At 39.4% G+C, this 23,335-nt stretch overlaps 1 protein-coding gene across 1 annotated transcript in view; it reads right to left on the bottom strand.

Annotated features, from left to right (window-relative positions):
* Positions 1–10,262: 10,262 nt before the first annotated feature.
* The window catches only part of LOC122802338 (ras GTPase-activating protein 2-like), a 384,535-nt gene continuing 371,462 nt past the window's right edge, over positions 10,263–23,335 (bottom strand). The window contains exon 8 of the mRNA XM_044071976.1: positions 10,263–12,339. Coding sequence (XP_043927911.1) covers positions 12,309–12,339 — 31 coding nt within the window. The 3' untranslated portion in view covers positions 10,263–12,308. The remainder of the gene's footprint in view (positions 12,340–23,335) is intronic.

Genomic DNA, 23,335 nt, shown 5'->3' with positions numbered 1-23,335 from the left:
TTTTTTGGCACTAAAAAGAACCTCAAGTAAGTTCTGAATCCTCTCCAGTCTGGTGGGACCTCCTGGATGAATCTTTTGTCTAACAGCTTCTGAATTTCTTGAGCTGCAGCTTCCCTCTGACTGGGTGAAACATCAGGAAGCTTGTTTGTCTTGGAGGCAGTGTTTGAAAAAATGGTATAAAGTAACCTAAAGATATTATGTTTACCATCAAAGAATCTTTTGTTATAGTATCCGAGGCATCTGGGTGCAAAAACAAATGTCACCCAACTGCCTCCAGATGTGAGTAGTCAGGCAGCACTTCAGAAGTGCCGAAAGGGTCTATCTGGAAAAGAATTTCAGAAGCCGTAATTTTGCGGACCTCCCCTGACATGAGGACAGTGCTTTCCATTTAAACTTCCTCCTCTGCCTCTGAGGGAGCTATCTTTGCATGAATCCTGGAAATATCTCTGGGATTTGTGGAACCACATTTCCTTGCCTCCTCCAATTCCTTGAAGAGGATCATGGAGGGCTAGAAGAGTGAATCCCTACGGCAGACAGGGTCTTTCCTTCCTGTTCACTGCCTGAAAATGTTTCTTTCACAGTGGGTCCAAACAAGCAAGTTCCATCAAAGTGAGCAATGATGAAAAAAGACTCGAAAGGCTATGCAAAGTTGAATAGCCCCATCCAGGCACGTTAAACTTATGGCAATGCTTGAACCAGAGGTCTGTGAGGTACCTTCCATAGCACGCAAAATTAGCCTCATGGATGCATCCAATACAGATAAAGAGTGGCCAGCTGTGAGGATGATATCTTATAATCCTCTGAAGATATGGATTCAGAGAAACTTTGAGAGCTCCTTAGTCAAATCCATCTGTAATAAGGTAAAGTGTGCCAAATAGTTCAGTGACCGCAAGACAAAGGCTGTTAATACAAATATGCACTTTCCAAACTTATCCAACACCATACACTCTTTTAGGAAGGTGGACAGAGGAGCTCTGTTTTGCAAACTCCTTCTTGATGGCTGCTGCGACAACCATCACATCAACAGTGAAACCTTTGCTCCAATGTGGTCTATCTTTTGGAGGGATTAAAATTCTGTCTGGATGATGAGGGACTGGTTCAACAAATTCTGGTTCCTTCCATGCCCAGCAAGAGACTAGGTCAATAAGGTCATTGGCCAGGGTAGTCACCCAAGACACAGATGAGACGAAACCAATAGATTTCAAGAATACTGACTCCATAGTGGATGGGTTATCTGATGACCAGCCACGTTTTGTTTGTTAAGGATTTCCAAAATGTCTCAGGAGGAGACATCATTAGGTTGTGATCAGGGGGACCCTTCCCCTTTGTCGAAGTCAGTATCAGTTCACTGAGGGATTCAATAGGGTAATCCATGTGCCTCCTCTTTCACATTTCTTTTGGTAAACCTCTTAAGGGGGATGTTCTGGAGAGGTGTCCAAAGACAGGGGTAGTTCCTCTACTGGAACCATCTGAGCACTACTTGGTACTAACTGTCCCTGTGATTTAGGTACAATGGGATCAGAGCTCAGAACCAATGCTAGATAGAGAAATTATGAGACCATGCCTCTTAACTGAGAGAAAATCCTCTCCACAGCCTTGAAAGCTGATGGACCTGGGGAAGCCGTGGCTGGCTGCAGTGGATCTGAGATTTCCAAACCAGGCAAGCCACAACTCTGACTGGATCCATGTCTCTAGGAGGGAGCCAGAACTGAGCTATCTAATGCAGAGGCTCCAAGGGGCAGGGAAGTCTCTAACATCAGAGTCGATCCTGGCCCCATGGATCCAACTCCAAAGCTTTGGCTCTGGGACTGAGCCAAGCAAACAGGAACAGAACTAGTCAGGGATATGGTCGGGGTTGAAAACATGACCCTCTTCAACTCTAACACTGGTACTATCAGAACTCTCAGATCCTGGGGCTCCAAAAAATAAGGACAAATCAGAGAAGGAGATGCAACAGTATGTGAGGTGGATAGAAGGCTCATGGATCCAATGGAAGACTGAGACAGAATAACCCCCCCCCATCTGGATCTGAGCTCCGAGGAACTTCCTCATCATCCTATCCACTTTAGAGAGAAAGACTCCTGGAGAACCTGATGGATGAGGTGGAGGACTGAGATCTGGAGTGCTTCATCAGAGTTTGCACAAGAGTGGAGTGGAGCAGAGGAGATATTAGCTCTAAAACAAACTTGAGCAAATGAGTTCTCGGAGTCTTTAGATGCACCTGAGGTCAGATCCAATGATTTGTGATCCATGGGTTGCATTTAAGGAGTAGAAGAGATGAGTCTTAGGATACATAGCTTTTTTCTTTGGATCTGACAAAGTCAGATCTGAATTCCTCTGTATTTTCTGTGCAGCCTCCAAGGATGAGGAAGTCTTTGGAGACTTTGGTGGGGATCTTTTTCTGTGCTCTGACTGAATCTCTGAAGACTTTCTGGGATTTGATCCCCTGAGAAAGACAAAGATGAAGGTGGAAGTAATCCCTTAAGGACTAGCTTGTTATGCCTGTCCACTACAGCCCTGAAGTTAAATCCTGCAGAGATGGTACAAGTTTGTATCCAGGTGTACTGCTCCTAAGCAATAAACACACTCCTTGTGAGAGTTGGGGATTTTTTTGCCTACAGAAACTGCATTTCTTAAAACCTGTAAATAAACACTGTAAGAAAACAGAGCAAAGAATCAAAGAAAAAATATATATATACATATTTTTTTTAATTAAGATAAGGATAGGCAGAAAACTACCAACAATGCTAGAAAAGGAAACACTGTTAAAATGGGTAGTGAAAAAAAGGGAGAAAGGAGATGAAAGAGTACCAACAATAGTTCTTAAGAGATTTACTTAAAGTAAAAACAGAAGCTGATGGAGAAACTCTGAAAAAAAAGACTAGAGGGAGAGAAGAAAAATGGATATAAAAGATGAAGAAAAAATACACTAGGCTAAAATGCTACCTAAAAACGCTATGAGAGTGGATTGCGCAATGGCAGCAAAAAAGATCCGAGGTATTGGGGATGGACTAGGGTATTATGGGGAGAGTCAGAAGCTAGACAGTTGGATACAAAGTCTGTAGAATGCAGCCGAGTTGGATTTGAGGACTGGATCAGTAACCCATATGTTGAGGAAGAATGAAAAGGACATCAGATCCATCAGTAACAAAATCTTCCGGGAAAGCTATTTCATGTTACAGAAAGTGGATTTGAAGGGAACCCTAGTAAAGGCCTCCAACAAAAAATGCAAGCCCCATAGAGGAGAAGAAGCCTTAAAAGGAGAGCATCTTTCCGGAAAGCCTTACAGACTTTCTGAGGGGCTAAGGACATGGAATTGAAGAACTGATGAAAGTTAGAAATGTCTGTAAAATGGACTTTAATGGTGTAGAAATTAGAGCCAGATTCAACAAAAAATGCAAGGAATTGTAAGAAAGAAGGGATTGAGACTGAAAAAGGGGTCGAGACATTGCTGGAGTACCCCAACAGAAAAATGTTCCATTTGCTTTTGTATATTTTCATGAGTTGTGTCCTTTTGAGAAGCATAGATAATCTGAACAACCCAGCGGAAAAGGAAGGATACTTGGCCGTCACTGAAATTGGAGAAACTATAAGGATAGTTGCAGACATGAAATATTTGGGTGAGGCTTGTGAAATAACAGATCTTGTCTGGGACTGAGTAGCCAGTGGAAAGTAAAATTGGAATACAATAATGGGAAGAGTAGTATTTTGAGCATGTGACTTCCCTTTGCTGTAGCAGAAGCTGCTACAGGGTCTTTTAATACAACTTGCCAGGCAAGTGCATGTGAGCACTTTAATAATGTAGAGATGATAGGTACATGGTTTTCCACTGCTATAGTACACTGACTATAGCAACTTACTGGGCTTCTCATGTATATGGACAAATTGGCAAAATGTGATCTTGAACTAGGTCAGAATACTGATATTGTTTGCCATTTTAATTTAAAAGGGTTGTGAGAAACATGGAATTGGTACAAATTTGGGGAAGGGAGGAGTTCAGGGCCTACATGTGTGGAAATTTGAAATGTACAAAAAAATTAAATATGAACATGTAAAATCTCTGTAAGTGCTGAGTGAAGAGTTTAGTATGGTCATGGAATCTCTCTATTTCCCCCTCTTTTGCACTTATAATCATAGCTGTTTAATCATGAACAATACCATTATGCATAGAAAAGACAGCCTTTCTTGCTAGTTTAGTCTGTTTACAGTTGGACTATATTTAATAAAAAAATTTAGAAGCTGACGGGAAATTTTTGCAGCACTCGAGGGCATCGACCAAGTAAATGTTCATGTCTCCCTCCAGTACTCACCCACTTCATACAAGGATTATCAATGATTTGTTATGCTTTTGCTAACTCAATATTTATGCATGTTCCTGCTGCTAAATATTATATCAAAAGAAAGTATAGTTGTGTAAAATCTCCTCCTTTTCACTGTTGCAGTATTCTTTATAAAAGGGGTTCCCTGCCAAGGGAAGCCCGATGTCTGGCCAGTATACCAAAGCCTCAGGATTTTATAGATGCCGTACATCACACGCATGTTCCCTGCTCAAGGCAAAGGGCATAAAGGTGATGTACAGATATACAAACCTCAGAACTAAAAAGCCCCAGGAGAAACAACATTCCTAGGAAAATATGCATCCAGAAAGAGAAAAAGGAAAATAATTCTATGCCAGGAAGACAGAAGAAAAAGGGCAGAGCAGAAGGGGAAGGATGGAGGGAGTGAATACTGTTATAGTAATATTTTTTCACAAATGTTCTATGCCCTTTCATATAACTGTTGCAGTATTCTTTACAAAAGGAAGAGTACAAAAGCTGGAGGAAACTTGGGAGGAGAAAGGCACAGAAAAGCCCTCTAGAAACATGCAGGCTAGCTCTGGCAAAGCCAGCTCTTGCACTGGAAACAACTTCCAGTTTGTAATACTTTGTGAAGTTATGGAGAGAAGTCCAAGTAGCAGTTTCAAGGATGGAACTGCTATAAAATTCTTTGAAAAAACACCAGAGGAAGCAACAGTTGTAGTAGAATGAGCCTTTGCTGAGGTAGAAATACATTTCCATGAAAGGAGTAACAAAAAGTAACAAAAAGAAATGGCCTTAGAGATCCGGAGGATATGGTTTGTTTAGAAACAGCAAAACCTACAGATTTGGGATGAAAAGAAACAAAAAGTTGCTCAGATTTGCGAATGTTTTTAGTCTTATCCAAATATCTGAGCTGTCTATGCACATCCAGTGTGAAGAACTTCATCACTAGCAGACTGTGGAGAGGGAAAAAAGGGGGGCAAATTAAAAAACTGCTTAAGAGACAACTCATTAACCACCTTGGGCATAAAAGGATTAGTATAAAGAGACACCCTGTTCCTATGAAAAAGTAAGAAAGGTGGAACAGCCATAGGAGTTCTGAGAATCTCTTAGCTGAAATACGAGTCAAAAGAACAGTCTTCCAAGTATAATGTTGCAAAGAAGCTGAAACTGCAGGATCAAAAGGAGTTTGAGTCAATTTTTCAAGCACAAAACTAAGATCCCAGGAAAGAGGAATAGGCTTCCTGGAAGGCCTGATATGAAGCACTCATTTAAGACATTGTTTCACCTCAAACCTAGAGGCAAGAGGAGGAGTCAATGGCAGACCAGCAGAAATAGCCAAAAGGCGAACTTTAACAGAAGAATACACTAACCCAGCATGGAACAATTCACACAAATAAGACAGAACCCAGAGGGGTAATTCATGGGTACATGTTTTTTCCCCAAAGGGATAACTATACATTTCTTGGCATTGTGCTTAAGCCCATGGCCCTGGCACCAAGCATCTGTTTCTGTAAGGCTCTTTTGTAGAGTATCCACATCATTTGGGGATTCAATAATGGCTCCCAGTTTGCAGTCATCTGCGAACTTTGTTAGCCAGAGTCCCTTAGTGTTGGCCTGTACTTCAGAGAAGTAGATGCCAAACAAGAGCGGTCCCAAGACTGAACCCTGAGGTACTCCACTTGTCACTTGTCTGGAGCTGGATTTGGAGTCGGCTACTTTTACAGTGTGGGTTCTGTCAATAAGCCAGTTGGCAACCCATCGAGTGACATAGGGATTAATGCCCAACTTTGTAAGTCTATCTATGATTCCAGAGTGGGGGATGGTGTCAAAGGCCTTGGCGAGGTCCAGATAGGCTGTGTGGACCGCCTTACCCTCGTCCATGGCTCTGGAGACTAATTTGAAAAAGTCAATCAGGTTCAGTAGACAAGATTGGCCTTTCATGAGCCCAAACTGGATGGGGTCCAGTGTTTGAAGGTTGCCAATGTCTTTGTTTATAAGTTCCATGATAATACGTTCCATGGCCTTGCAGATCAGGCTCGTCAGACTGATGGGGCGGTAGATCCCGGGATCCAAGGTGGATCCCCCCTTGTGGAGTGGGATAACTGTAGCTGTGCTCCACTCAGTGGGCAGGAAGTCTGAGGTGAGGCTATGATTAAACATGACACTTAGGTGAGGTGCCAGTTCATTTTGTAGTTCATGTAATACACAGCCCGGGATGTCATCTGGTCCCATGGATGCTGTATTCTTAGCTTTGGAGAGTGCGTTTTTTTTACCTGTGTGGCCGTTATTACTGGAATTTGGCAATCTTCCGGTATTGAGATGGGCTGTTTAGGGGGTGAGAGGGGGATGAAGTTGGCACTGAATTGATCTGCCAGGATATTGGCAATATCCTTGGGATCAGTATATTCAATGCTATTCTGTTGTAGCTCAGAGCAGATCTGAGCATTGCCATTTAGATTCTTGACATAGTTATAGAATGCCTTGTGGTTGTCTTTGGAATCTTTGGCAATTTTATTTTCATAAATCATAGACCCCTGCACACATATTTAGGACCATGCATATGTTCTTTGATTCACATTCCAGATTGTATCAAATTATATTTCTTATATAATACAGTAACACTTGTTAAGCGTGTTTTAAATTTGTAGTTTGAACATTTTTCCAGTAAGCAATGAAACAAAATGTATGAACCAATAATGACAAAAATGCCCAATTCAGAACATTTCCACAATAAAAGTATACTCAAACTTCTGTCATTACAATCCACAATATCAGTAAATATGCACAATTGCTGCAGAATTAAAAGTCATCTAAATAATTCCACATTAAAAAGATCTGTAACTAATGAAGAGGCTGCTGCTATTAAACAACTTTATACTTCAGTGTTTCATCTACAAATAAAGTGCCTGTTGCCCTTGAAGAATACATTGCCTATCTTACATTAAAAAATGGTAGCTGGTAATATTGCAATGGGGAATGGATGACAAACTGACAACAGATTCATAGTTTCTAAGCATCTCATTAAAGGAGGACATACTCAGGACTGCAGCATCCCACCCCCTTGAAGTACAACACAGTATCAGGAATCCATCTACATGCTGTGGGAGTAGAACCCACAGCCTTCTGCATCAAGAGCAAGTATACTATCTGTTGTGTTACCAACAATGCTTTTAAATACTTCTAACACAATAGTGATACCATTTGCTAAATATAACAGTTACACATTGTAATCAGACGTAGCTAGAGCAGCATGCCAAGTCTTCTCTTCCCCTGAAGCTAACAATTCCTTGAAAAATGCACTAGACACTCAACTCCTTGAAACTCTAACACTTTGGTAGTTGGGGTAGAGGATTCAGGCTGTTTCCTGCAACCAAGGTACAGGGTTTGAATCTGAGCAAATTAACTAACCACCTGCTATCCCTAAGCAGGGTATTTTACACACACGTGCACACAAACCCCTCTTTCCCTGACTTGCAGGAATCATGTCCAGGGTGAACAAAATGTAACCTTCCTTGCTGCTGTTATGTACACACACACACACAAACACACACACCTCATTTCCTTACTTGCAGGGATCCTGTCCAGGATGAATGAAATGGAAACTTCCATTCAATGGTTATACACACATCTCTTTGCCTTACTTGCAGTAATCCTGTCCAGGATGAATGAAACTGTACCTTCCTTGCTGCTCTTATACATGCGCACACCTCTCTGCCGTACTTACAGGAATTCGGTCATCAGCTAAAGGCAGCAGTTCATTAGTAAGGGACAGGCTGCTTCAGCTACAAATGTTACCCATTTTGTTTTATCCCCATCGATTACCTATCGATCCCACATTTTTAAACCAATTTATTACTCCTTACATAGCAGGTTCCTAGGCAGGATTAGTGTGCATTTTTTAATAATGCATCGTAATTATACTTGTTTTCACAGGTAGGTGACCAAACAGCAATGCATAACATGTGAGATGTCATTTAGAATGCAAAATGTGAATGACTACTTGTTGCTTCCCTTCAGTAAAGCCACTAATTATGTTGTGTCAGGTTGAACTTCCGTACATTTTAATTACAAGTTGAGCTGGTGTATTTGAAGTTTTTAATTTACCGTTGCAGTCAGTTTGAAATACATAACATGGACTTTGTCTATAAAAGAAAATACTCTAAATCTGCAATTACTTTCACATTCAATAAATTATTGTTCTTAAAATGTTTTTTAATACTTTGGAGCTTTTCTCTTTGGGCCACGGCAGAAAATGTGCTCCTACCCAGTTGGACTTTCCCAGTAATCAAATGTCAACAAATACATCCATTTTTCTTAATTTCCAGTAAGCTACCAAACACAGTATTCAGAGTTCAAGACAGTGTGTGTCCCTTAACTGTCAGACAGACCCCTTTGTGGATTTGAACTCAGATTGTGTACCATTCTCAAGTCTCCTTTCAGTATGCTCAGATGGTACTTTTCTATATTCTGGTACCAGAAGTGTTCCAGTAAATCTTAGAACTACTTACTTGTCAGTGGTACGACCGATTACTCTGCACCAGAAATGTATCACCTTAAAACAGCAAGACAAGCAATGTGCACTCATTCAAGTTTATAAACTAAGAAATTGTGAAAATCACTGTCATGGGTGCTAGTTTGGGAGTCCTCGTCTATTCCACTAACCTTAAAACCATGGGAAAATGTAAAACCTGCTGTGTTAACAAATATGGAGTTATTTAAAGTGATCTTAGTAAATCTAAAGAGTAATTTTTATGCATGCTTTGTTTGCGTGTGAGACCTACCTCTCGGTTGTTCGGATTTTCTCCTCATATTTATGATCTGTTCCTTCTAAAATTTATTCTTTTCATAACTTTTATGTGGAGGCAGCAAAACAAGAGCGGAACTTCTTCTTGTATTTATAATTCTGCGTGTGGGTGGAAAGGAAGAACCAGACATCTGTGTGACAATGCATGCACAGACATAATGCGACAAGTGTATGCATCTAGTCCAATCTTAAAAAAGAACACCCTTAAAAACAAAAACAGTATTTTTTTTTTGGTAAATTAAAGAGTAAATGTGACAATCCCTTGGCAAGTGAAGTCAAAATCCAGGGGGGTGCAAACCCATGCATCCTTGTCTCAATATAACATGATAGAGGTTTAATTTTGCTGAAACAATGGAACCTGCAACTGTAACAATGAGGTGCACATGTGAAAATATGTGAACTGTACAAGATGCAAATCAGATGGAAATAGACAACTGGAAAAGGTATGGAATGAAACTTCTGGTACTTTTTTTTTTTGTTTGTTTTTGTTTTTAAATATTCTGACCTCTGTTAAGAAAGTAACACTAGTAAATATGTACAAAGCCTGTCAACTGTTACATACATTTGTGGAGAGTACTGTTGAATCAAAATGTATTTTTGAATGAAGGATGAAAGCATTTTTCATTTGTGCTGTGTAAATTAACAATAATGGTGCACTATTCCTTTGGATTTTTAATTAGTGTCTGCCACTTTGCAAGTATACTGTAATGATTAGACTGCACATGTATGTGAATCTGTCATTGTTTCAAAGATGTAATAAATATAGATGTGTTTAAAACAACAGCCCATGTGAAAACAGCTTACTGATGAAGTATTAAGGCCACTGTGGTCACAACATCAGATGGATTTGTTTTAAATTCTAAGCAAACAACTGAGAGTCCGCTATATTAATTCTACATCTCTCACATTTCTAAAAAGGGGTAGCTTACAGGAACAGTATATAAGCACCGACCCTCACAACAATGAAAAGTAATAACTAGGGTGAGCGACTCTGTTATGACATTAATCAATTAAGCAACGTTAAGCTTGTGGATATGGTGTAATAATATCATGCAGGTGTTGATTTCTTACAAAGTGAACCAACTTTTACAACAAACAATAAATTTATGCTAGGAGACAGCAGTGTGGAGTGACACAAAAAATGGACACAGAAAAAATACAATGTCTTTTTTTAATTTACATTTACGGTAAAATACTGGCTTAGTGGTAAAATTATTAGAACAGATGATCAAAATCAAACATCTAAATTTGGTAAATATTGCAAAAGTACACTTTCAATACTTTAAATTTTGTAACACTGGTAAAATGTATGCATCCTTCTTGTCCCTTAAACAGACAGCAGGAAAACAGCATCACATGTACCACAAATGCAGATTACTGAAGTATTACAGGACAATTGAGCTTCTATTTATTTGGATCTTAGGAGAAGAAAGTGTCCTGAAATGACTCGGCAATCCACAGTGCATCCATTAAATAGCAACTGTTTACAAATTTGATCACATTTTTAAAGCTAATCTCTTGTCAACAAAAGCAAGTATGATCTTAAGTTTCTACAGCAAAACTTCTCATTACTCCTGTTTTTCCTTTGGCATTACAGATAGTAATATATATATATATATATTTCTGTATATCATTTACAAAAGAAACAAACTGGCATAGCTAAAGCAATGTTAAAAGCATTACACAATACTGATCATTCAACTGATCATAAAGATCTAAGTATTAGATACAAAGTATCTAGAAACAATCTGGATAAATCCAGATTAGTAAAGTGCTTCACTGGTCAATCCTGGCAATATACCTAAAGTTTATGCATGTGAGTCAGGGTGCAGAAACAAAGTCTTGAACCAGCTTACAGTGTCAAAACCGTACCCCTACAATTACATATTTCAAAGACTTTTTTAACCAACAACTCTCACAGTACCACAGGAAAGAAAATTGAGGGAATAAGGGCAGAAAGACTGCCTTCAAGGTACCTTCATCTGCCTTTTGCTACTTTTGTTTTAATCCTGAGCTATCCAGTTTATGTTTATCTATGGTACAGTATACAAAAACTGGAGATAAAAAGTCAGGCAATTTATACAACCACTTAATATAAAATGTACACAGATGGAACAGAGTGGCCTACTTCAAGCTTCTTTCCAAAAATGGAAATGCATGTCTTCTGAAATAAAGTTTCATAAAACAAGTACAAAATTTGCTACTTGGGAGTGTGGTTCAGGTACCGTAGTTACAACATTAACAGCATTAATTTCTGAAACTGTAAGCCAGTGAATCAAGTCTGCACCCTATATGCTGCTCATTCTTAATGTAAACATTTACAACATAAAGTACAGATTCCCTGATTCATCCTGCTTCAGTCAATCTAAACTGAGTTACTAGAAAGGGAACTGACAACACTCTGTACCTAAAAAGGAAATACTCAATTTCCCACAAGAAGGCTATGATTTTCTTGCACAGTCCTAATGTAACTAAATCTGTTTCACAATCAGTGAATCACAAGATGCTCAGCAAAGGCTAACTTCTTATTTGGTCAAAGCAAGGTTACACCTTACACGAGTGTGGTCCACAGAAATTCAGGTGAATGATTTCGATTGCCAAATACCTTCTTGGGCAAGAGCAGACAGAGTTACATGAGAATGTGGTAATATTGCTTCAAAGGTAAGTGACACTGACATGGAATTATAAAGATGGACAATTAAATACAGCTGCAGTGCCAAATATCCATCAGAATTTCTCAGGTCTCTGGTAAACATTACAGCCCTAGCACATACAAACTGATAAAATTACCCTAGCTTTTTCAAATATCACATACAGTAAAAATATATGTTAGCCCAGAGAGTGTTTACTTTGTTCACAGACTACAAAATTATTTCTACTCATAAATGGGCATAAAAAATTATCCTTTTTTAATAAAAAGGGAATCAAATATAACTATTTTAACAGTATCCTTAAAACTAGATATGTACAATCAAATTTTGGAACTTCAAACTCAACACAGTTATGAATTCCCCAGTACTTAAAAACATATTTAACAAATCTTAACAATAAACTTGAATTTTCAGAAATATAAATACCCTGTTAAACATTTCAGTCATTGCTAGGAGTACTTTCATACTTCGAAGTCAGAGTTTTTCTTAAGTGCAACTATATAACTGAGTCCATTTCATTGGAAACCAGTCCATTCCAGTGGAGTTTACTTGCTAAGATACTTTCTTCCCAAATGGATTTTCTCTAAAACAAACAAATAGATCATGTTTATATAGTACAGGAGATAAAAGAGCACAATTTGTTACATAAATATACAACACTATATGCAAACAAGGAATTTTTGTTATATTCTACCTTTTCTCCAGTCATAGAAGATGCAATTTCCTGAGTGTTCCTACATCAGTTTTGAAAATAGTAACAACTTCTTATGCTCACTCTAGTTCACCTGAAAACCATCTGACTTGGATGCTTACCAATGTGCAGTAACAAAAGAGAGATTATGAAAGTCTCTGCAAGCATGACCAACATCAGATTAAAAAACATGAAACTACAGACTGTAAAAAGTTACAGATTTTGGCTTCTAATTCTGATTCAGGTTTTGCTATTAACTTGAGTTGAAAGACAGCTAGCTAGAGAGGGGGGAATCTCCTGGCATATTAGCAGTTTATCTGTTGAGAGGGATGGAGGTGGAGTTCTAGTATCCAGTCTCCTAATGCAGTACAGGAATTAATGGATGGTTGCACCTCTAAATCACCTGCTGACTGTGACATGTCATATTATTATTGAGAGTCTCTCAGAAAATTAGCTGATTTTCCTCAGCCAGAGAAAACAGCTGCTACTACCCAACACTACTGCATGGTGTTGGACCAACTCAAAGTCCCTCTCCTGAATGCTTTTGAAAGTGCTTGGAAATGACCACAGACTCCTACTGCATGAGATGAGAAATCATTGAAACACCCCTTGCAGACTTAAAGTGAATAATGACACAGGTTGCAGGCATGTACTGTTAGAAATATAAATACAGGAAGCAGCACATATACAAGAAAACAGAAATGGTGGCTTGAGTGCTTGCCGAAGCAGATAAGGAGGATTGATGTAAGCATCTTGGTGGAGGGGAAGGTGCTTAATGACAGTGAAGGATCTCTAGTCGAGCCCTGGTAGATGTCAGGACTTGGAGAAAATATTGGGCTGGGCATGATGGCAGCCCAAGGTATGCTGACTAAGGGCCAAGGCCGGGTACCTCCTCACAGGCCACACCTCATTGTCCATCTAGCCTACCAAGAAGAGTACCAGCACATTGAAGGAGTGGTAGGGCTTAGAAAATCCTTACCATCTGCACATGCAATGTTGCTGCTACTAGTTTCACTCCAAGCCCTCTCTCAGACTAACAGTGATGGCCTCAGCCAAGGGATAATATTGGTCAGACAAAGTTATCCTCAGTCCTCTTCCCTTACACCAGGCACGGTAAGGACGAATACATGAGCCATGGAAGAGTAGCTGGGCAGCCAGGTAGTGATAAGTGATCTACACTTAAATAACTTGCATTTATTTATCAGAGTCCTTTTTCCAAAGATAACTTGAACTTAACAATACATGTTTGTCACTGGGTCATATGTGAGGAACAGTAACAGTGTTATATTGTGAGACTTCTAATCACGGTGTCTCAGAATAGGTATGTTGATTTCATAGTATATATAAAACTAATGGGAGAGTGGGAGTTTGTGGGGGAGGTGAGACTCCCCCCCCCCCACACACACAGAAAAAAATAACTTTCAAGGAGAACAATGACGGTCCACATTTAATTTCTCCACTAGGTTCATTATTATTTTTTCATGAATGCAAGGGTCTCAATTACAGGTCTCAGAATTAATAGGAAGTCAAGATGAAGTATAAGACAAGAGTGTTAAAATCTATAAGTAGTTGGTGTATTCAGGAAGCTAAACATTTTTAATGGGCAACTTATAAGGATTAGTAGGATTATCAGCAAAGACTCCAAATTTTTATATGAAGTGGGGAATGTTATTAGAATGTTTATTAATAGAGGATACCCAGTTGAAAAACTCAACATTATTGCTGAAGAAGTCATTAGTAAATGCTGCCTGAAACTTCCACCCATTTACCAAAGGGAAAAGTCTTTAAAACTAGCACTGATAATTAATTTGACAGAAGTGAAAGTGGTGAGAAGTCTTGGGGGCTTTCCAGTGCCAATCTGTATTGACAGCGAAGCCATTAATAAAGTGGTAATGGATAACTGGAAAATTATCTCTGGTAATCCTGATTTAGTAAAGATTATAGGGCCAATGCCACATTTGTTTACAAGAAGACAGGCAACCTTAAACAACTTCTTGAGCATGACAGACAAATGAGACTGCTAGGCAGGAAAATGGGAACTTTTTCCTGTGGTAAATATCGACAGTGTAGGTTTATTAGTAATAAAGCTGCAGTTCATTTTAAACATTTAAACTGAACATATAAAACAAACTATTACAATAGTTTGAGTCAAGATATAAGTGTATACTGCTAATTGTAGCAAATGTACACAATTTTACATCGGGAAAAGTATCAGGAAGCTCAAGATTAGAATTAGGGCACACACTAAAGCTATTAAAGAGTAACTGCGGTGGTGGTGCTGCGGTAGCTTGTCGCCTCACAGTTAGACATTGCCCTTTGATTTTCAGTTAGAGTGTCTTCTATGTGGCGACATGCGTGAATGGGCGTTCCTTCGTTGAAGGTTGTGCGTTAGGCCCGGCAAGCCAGTACGTAAAAATCTACTGCCACTCATTAGCGGACCGGAGTTCCGCTGTGGCAACCCCTAACTGGGAAAAGCCGAAAGAGAAGACTAAAGCTATTAAAGAGCAGGACTATTCTAATTCCCTTGCCAAGCACAGCAAGGAATGTCCAGAGTTTAGAAAATGTCATTTCTCAGTATGGGAACAAATAAATGATGGCAATTATGTTTCCGGGTGCAACAAGGTACTCAAAGTAAGAGAAATGAAATGGCATGTTTCTTTAAGGACTGACGTTCTCCCAGGACTTAAATGTCAACAGTTTGTTAAAAATTAAAATTGAGTATTTAGTTTAAAATGATTTTAAATTTAAGGAAAACAGTATTTTTTATTTTATGATGTCTTTGAAAAGTATTTTAGGTAATGGTTACAAATGTTGAGGTTAACAGGTTTTACAAATGTGCCTTTTAGAATTAATTTGTTGCAAACAGGTGGGTTAAGCAATGCATTTAATTAATTAATACCGATTGGCTGAATTTTATGGATTGATGCTTTTTTTTTTTTTTTTTTAAGTTAGATGGGGGGAAATGAAAACATTTTCTGATGAAGTTCTGTTCATTTAATAAAAGGAACAAAAGCTTAAGTTTTCAGCCTCTGTGTTTCTTTGCTTTGGTTGGTTTCCAGCGACGCTTTGAAGTGTATTGGCAAAGTTTTTCAAGCAATTTCATGGTTGTACCATGTTTTTGCTTGGGTGTTGGGTTCTGATGTGCACATATATCTTTCTATACATACATATATGTTTATATTTTTATACATGTATATCTATGTACATATACATGTATGTATATATATATATATATATATATATATATATATATATGTATAAAATGTGTGTGTATATACATATATACACATATGTGTGCGTATATCTATATATGTATAGAAATATATATGTGTGTGTGTGTGTGTGATGATATATATATATATATATATAAAAAACTTAATTTGCCACATCATTTCTTTATATTCAATTAAGTCTTCCCAGGGTCCACCCCTTACATTCTGAAACACCACATCAATAACAAAAAAGTATTCAGGATACATCTGAATGTGCTTGTACAACTAATTTTTTACATTTTTATTTTTTATATCTAAACTGTGCTTGTAAATACTTTAAGCTTTTGTTTAGTTCTCCCCATACAGAATCCAGTACATTGTATACACTTTGCCAAATATATAACCCCCTGGGAATTACAAGTACAATGGAAAGGGGTATATATTTTTTCATTCCCAATGTTAACCATTGCCCCTTCTGAAATAAATTTACATTGGATACAGCACTTACATCTATAGGTGCCCTTTTTCTTATTAGACACATTTCCAATCATATCACCCTCTTCATAGTGTTGGTTAATAGATTTCCGCAACCTATACACCATACAAGGTTTTGTTCACAGAATCTCTGTAATTCTTCTGAAACAGGAAACGATTTTCCAATTCTTTACTAAAATTTTAAAAATCTTATCACAATCCACTGTATAAGTTGTAATAAAAGCACAATCAAACTTTTTGTTCTCAATAATATCCCTAGTGTCACTGAAATTATTTTGTAAGATGTTCACGTGATGATACCCTCCCTTCTCTTTGAATTTATTTCAGTTCTTATACTGTTCACCAACACATTCGGGTACCCCCTAGCATAAAACATTTCTGCTAGTTTGGATCCCTCTACTTCAAAATCCTGATTTTCTGAAATCATCTTGGCTAAACGTACAAACTGGCCTTTTATCACTCCCCTTTTGACATGTTGAGGGTGACAACTAGTATAATGTAACAAAGAGTTTGAATAATGAGGTTTACAGTAAATATTAATAATCTTTTGGTATAAAGAATCTTTAGAAATTAATACATCTAAATAACTAATACTATTAATATTATAAGAATAAACTTTAAAAATGAGGTAGTAGAATTAAAATGTTATCAAATTTTCTATTTCTTCCGGTGTTGTTTCCCTTACATCATCCAGGAACTGTACATATAACTTCCAGGGTTTTTGACTACAATAATTGAATACATAGTGTTTTTCCCATTGCAGCATTACTATGTTGGCGTATAGGGGGCACATGCCGCCCCCATTGCTACACCTATTTTTTTTTGAAAGTAGTGGCCTTCTACATGCTGCGGTGGTGGTGCTGCGGTAGCGTTGTCACCTCACCATAAGTCATTGTTCTGTTCAATTCTCAGCTACAGCGTCTTCTGTGTGGAGACATGCGTGAATGGGCATACCTTCGTTGAAGGTTGTGCGTCAGGACTGGCAACTTGGCACGTAAAAATCTACTGCCAATCATTAGCGGACCGGAGTTCCGCTGTGGTGACCCCTAACCGGGAAAAGCCAAAAGACACAACAACAAGTGGCCTTCTATATAGACAAAATTGTAGTTCAAAACTAATTCCATTAGTACAACTAAAGGCCGATTTGAGGAGATGCTAGTCGTGTTTTTTTCAGTGTTTGGCTTTGGTGTACCGTGATTCTAAGTTTTTTGTTGTTTGGTGAAGAAATCTACCAGTTTATTTTCTGACTTCTTATTATATAAAACTCCCTTATGTCCCTTTCACATACTTTTGAAATGAGTGTATTGTGCAACGTGGGGTTAAAAATTCTTTTTTTCCTTAGAACATCACAATCAGATATATTAACATCATTTAAAATATATTTCAGGTTTAATTTCCTAGAATATAATGTCCACTAAAACATCAGTCAAATTTGCCCTTTGCGCTGGAATAAAACTAAACCTCTTTCTTTAATACAGAATAAGTAGCTTCGGTAAAGTCAATATCAGTAAAATTAAAAATTTAACAGTTCAATGGCAGACTATTCACATACATACTTATCTCCATTGCCTTCCCCATGCACATCTTCTTCCTCACCCTTGCACTAATCTGGTTGTCCCCCTTCGGTTTTCTCTGCGTGGTGATAAATCATTTATGAAGGTCTGATTTACTCCCACATTGTTCACCTCTACAACACCAGCACTATTATTAGACACATGCTGATCAATTCCTTTTCCTATACTAGGGGTAACATTAACATTGCAAAGATCTTCTAATGGTGGGAAGTCATCCAATGATGAAAGAAAACCATTGTTATTGGTGATATTGATGGCCTCCCTGTTGTTAGAAGGCTGCTCTGCACCAATATTAAAGTCATTAATGTACCCTATCAAATTTTGATTTATGCCTACTAAGAACATAAACAGTTTTATCACCATAACTGCTGGAAGTCTCTTAAAAGCTTCTTTTTCTTGTGCATAATGACTGTAGAAACATGTCTAGAAATATTGGCACCAATACCATCTCATACATATTAGAATGTATGAAAGGATGGATGGTTCTGAATAATATTTAAAATTTTTATTTCTGTTCTTAAAGTTTCTAGTTTTTGGTGGTTTAACTTGACCAACACTTTTAGAACCTTTATGCCCACATCATTATAAATCTGACACAGGCTGTTAAGTACATGTCCATCCTTATCTATCCCACTGGAAAATTTATGACACCTTAATCCGATGGGCACATCACTCAAAATGCATTTATTAAGATAAAAAATATCATATTCAATGTTCTTATTAATAAGTAAGCAACCTCTCTAATTTATATATAAAAGACTTGCATTCTGTGCCCATTCCATTCAGTTTATCGGTAGCTCCCACATAAGCTGGGTTGAACAATGGATCGGCAATATTATATTCCATAAAAAGATTGACTGTATTAAAGGACAGTGTGTCTTCCAAAAAATCATTGGTTAAATCATTGGAAATTAATGTTGGATTTTCAATCCCCCCAACCACTGCACAGGTTTCTTTCCGAATCACTTGTATCTTTCCAACATCTCTCAGGACACTTCGTTCCTTCCCAACAGCATCATTTAACAAGGCAAAGGTTAAGGAAATATCCAGGGAAGAGTCCAAGTAGATAGCTCCACAATATTTTGGCAATCGCCACAAAAGTCAGCATGTGACCTGTCTTCTATCACTTAAATGGCAAACAAAACTGCAAAAATACTCCAACCTCCACAAGAAGAATACAGAATAACTGCAAACTTCACAAATGATGGAAGAAAACAAGTTGAAGATGCAAAACTTAGTGCTTTTGTTCACAAATTTATTCCAAGAACTTCATCAGAAACATAACCAAAATTAAATCATTAACAGTTTATATGAAACAAATCTACCAACAGCTTTAAAATTACACACCTGATATTCAGACTGTCATTAAGTTCAAGAAGTGCATCAGTGTTAAGGAAAATCTGCCATCTTAGTTCTTTAACTTCAAGCAGGGAATTAACATCATGACTATAAAGGTCTGAATTTATTCTAATACTACAAATTAAAACTCAGTACATTTCGAAAAGGTAATGCTGTGCTCTGCAAGGGCATTCTTAAAAACCTTTATTTTTAATAGCATGAGAGTGTTCTCTAATATGGTTGGCCAGTCGTCTTGTTCATTTCCTTACATAATATGCACAGCAACCTGTACACATCCCTAAATAAACTACAGTAATAGAAGAACAATTATAAAAACCATTTTGATGGACAATTCATTGTTTGCTATAAAAAGAATAGTTGTGTAAGACCTTACCATAACCATAGATGTCCTTCTCTTCTATGTTGCAGTATTCGTAACAGTAGGGAGTAGCTGCCTGCAGCGTCACTGTATGGCCAGTATACTAAAGTCTTTGTCCTGGAGGGTACGTTCTGCTGCATATACACTAGTGTCCCTGAGGTTTTTCAGGAGGGTCCTAACTGAGACCCTTAGACTTACATGCCTGCTAGAGCCAGGGAAGTAATAAGGCTATGTAGGTAGAGACTTGGGGAAGAAGATGGCCAGACATGTTCATAAAATACTTGCTATAGCAGAAGCAGGAAACATGGGGTAGGAGGGTAGGAGGGTAAGACTGAATACTGTAATATAGAAGAGAAGGGCATCTATGGTTATGGTAAGGTCTTACACAACTATTCTATGTCCTTCTATTCTGATGTTGCAGTATTCATAACAGTAGGGAGAGTACCACAGCTTTTAGTATGATCCTGGGAGGAGGAAGGGTTTCCGTGGTCCAGGAGACCCTGTAGGATAGTTCTGGCAAAATCTGCTCTAGCACGGGATGCCATCTTCAGCTTGTAGTGTTTGGTGAAGGTGTGCATTGAGGCCCAAGTGGCTGCCCCTAAAATAGAAGGGGAATCAATGCCTTTGAAAAAGACAGAAGAAGAGGCAGCTGCTCTGGTGGAATGTGGGTTGATACTGCCCTGTAAGGTTTTTCCATGGTGGGAGTAGCAAAAGGAGATGGACTTGGAGATCCATGAGACAATGGTTTGCTTAGGTACAGCTTTCCCTAGTGTTCTGGGATGGAAGGAAACAAACAACTGTTCTGATTTCCTCATGTCTTTGGTTTTGTCTAGGTAATATCTTAGTTGTCTGTGCACGTCCAGAGAGTGAAGGATCCTCTGTAAAGCATTTTGTGGATGGGGTAGAAGACAGGTAGGTTAATGGTTTGATTCAACGAGAGTTTATTAGCTACCTTGGGCATGAAGGAGGGGTTGGTCTTGAGCACCACTCTGTCCCTGTGTAAGACTAGGTAGGGGTGTGTGGCCATCAGGGCTTCGATCCCTGAAACCCTCCTGGCGGATGAGAGGGCAACTAGTAGAACTGTTATGAATGTACAAAATTTCAGAGAAGCAGAATGCGCTGGTTAAAAAAGGAGATAGTGTTACCTTTTCTAATACAAAGTTTAGATCCCATGGAGGAGAGATGGGTTTTCCGTGGGGGTTTGATGTGGAGGACTCCTCTTAAAAAGAGTTTGACTTCCAGCCTGGATGCCAGGGGAGGTGAAATGGGCAGACAGGAGAGATGACAGACAAGTGGACTTTGATCGAGGAATATGTCAGTCCTGTTTGGAGTAGCTCACACACGTAGGACAGGACCCTAGGGATAGAGGTAGTGAGGAGGTCCTGTTTGTTCCTATGACACCAACTGGAAAATCTGAGCCATTTAGCCACATAGTTTCTCCTAGTGCTGGGTTTTCTGGCCTCCTGCAGAACATTAAGTATGTCCTCTGAGTAAAGGTGTATGTAAGGGATCAAGATTCCCTACCATAAGGTCAGTTTTAGATTGTTCACCTGCGCGTGTAGCAGCGACCCTTTTGTTCTGTGTGAGCAGGTCTATCCGGTGGGGTAACCTGTGGAGATTGCCCTTTGCTAGAGAAAAAAGGAGGGAAAACCAATGCTGTCTTGGCCAAAAAGGGGTCACCAGTAGGCTTTTTGGTTTGTCCCTCTGAATTTTCAGGAGGACTTTCTGCATCAGAGTGAAAGAGGGGAAGGCATACAGGAACATCCCCCCCATGAAAAGGAGAAGATGTCCACTTTCCACGCTTGTGGGTGTGGGTTCCTTGTGCAGAAGTTGGGCATCTGCCTGTTGTCTGGGGAGGCAAAGAGGTCTACTTGTGGAATACCCAACCTGTGTATCAGGTCTAGGAAAACCTCCCTCTGGAGCATCCATTTGTGAGAGGGGGCTGAGGTTCTGCTGAGTGTGCCTGCCATCACATTCTGTTGAGAGGGGATATAAGTTGCCAACAGGTTTACTCTGAGGGAGTCTGCTAGATTCCAAATCTGAATGGCCAGGCTGCATAGAGGGTATGACCTGGTCCCTCCTTGTTTGTTTATGTACCAGAGAACTGTCATGTTGTCTGTGATCACCTTTAAGGTTCCTGGCAGGATAGAGGGTTGGAATGTTAGTAGGGCTAACAGCAAGGCTCACATTTCCTTGATGTTGATGTGATCTTTTACTCTTAGAGTGGACCATTTGTCTTGTACTGAGAGGTGTTGTTGATTTGTTTGCAACACTGCCCCCCAACCTAGGTCCAAAGCATCGGTGTAAAGGCATTGAAGTGGAGCTGGGGTCTGAAGATGGAGCCCTGGGTTGGTCTGTATTGCAGATATCCACCATTGGATCTCCCTCTTTAAGCAAGGGAGGAGTGGGAGGGGCATATCCGAAGGTTGGGAATGTTGGTTCCATAGATTTTTCAGTACCCGTTGAATTTTGCGCATCTGTAGTCTTGCCAAAAGCAGCATGTGTATAAGGAATCCCATGCGGCCTAATTGTTTCAGAAACTCCTGAACTGTCAGAAAGGCTCAGGAAACGATCTGGTTGAAGTACAGACCAAGTTCCTGAATCCTTTGGTCCAGTATGAAGGCTTTCATGCAGTCCGTGCGTAGTCTGCATCCCAGAAAAATCATGTCCTGAGAAGGAGTCAAGTGAGATTTTTCTACAGTTACAGTAAATCCCATAAGAGAGAGGGTGTGTGACACCTGCTGCAAATGGAGGAGTAGGAGTTGTTGGTCTTGATGCAGGATGAGGAGGTCATCTAGGTAGGGATATATTTGTATACCCTGTATCCTGCAATGGGCAATGAAGGGGGCTAGACACTTGGTGAACACTCTGGGGGCTGTGGATAGACCAAAGGGCAAAGCAGAGAACTGAAAATGGCAGGAGCCTATAGAAAATCTGAGGAATTTCCTGTAATCCGGATGAATGGGGATGTGTAGGTAGACATCCTTGCGATCTAGAGTCATCATGAAGGCTTGGGGGGGTTAGAGGCAGGAGAATAGGTAAGGTTATCATTTTGAAACTGGGTACGAGAAGAAAAATATTGAGAAAGGAAAGTTCCAGGATAGGTCTCCAGGGACCCTCTTTCCTGGGGACCACGAACATTCTGGAGAAGAACCCAGAGTTCTTTTGAGGGTCAGGAACTGGTTCTATGTCGCCTTGGTTTAGGAGTTGTTGAATAATGGGTGAGTATAGGTGAATCTGTTTTTTTGGTGGTTGTGGAATGCCCTGAAAAGTTGGGAGCATCCACCAAGTCATGTAATATCCTCTCTGTATGATGGAGAGGACCCATCGTTCTTTTGTAAGTTTTCGCCAGGAGGAAAGGGAGAGAGTGAGATGGAGGGATAGGGGAGTTTCTGGATGCAGGGTGGATGAGCCACAGTGGAGGGGGCCCTGGGATGGTCAGGCTGTCTCTGAAAGGGAGTGGCAGAAGATCTTGAGGACAGTCTTGGGGTAGAAGCTTTTCTCTGCTGCCTACATCCCTTGGATTGCTGTGTTGAGGGAAAGGATTCCTTTCGTACAAACAATGTTTTTTGAGGGTAGTTTCTATGATATCTAGGAATGGGGGACACCAAAAGGTGTTTTAGGTTTTGCAACTATTTTCCCTTCTCTTGGAGGGATGTGAGGAGCTCAACAGAGGCTTGTCCAAAAAGTGCCTTATTGTCTAATGGAGCATCCAGAAGTTTGGTCTGAACATCCATGGGGAGGGGTTGTAACCGTACCCAGGAGTAACAATGCAGCACTGATCCAGAAGCAGCAGCTTTGGAAGCAGCTTCCACAGCATCATAGCTGCACTTAATAGAGTGCGTGGTCACTTGTGATGCTGTGGACAGGACAGAGTTTAATTGTGCTTT

Source organism: Protopterus annectens, chromosome 5.part0, assembly GCF_019279795.1.
Source record: "Protopterus annectens isolate FY-2018-M chromosome 5.part0, PAN1.0, whole genome shotgun sequence".
NCBI classification, from domain to species: Eukaryota; Metazoa; Chordata; order Ceratodontiformes; family Protopteridae; genus Protopterus; species Protopterus annectens.
This window is presented reverse-complemented; position numbering and strand designations above follow the sequence as displayed.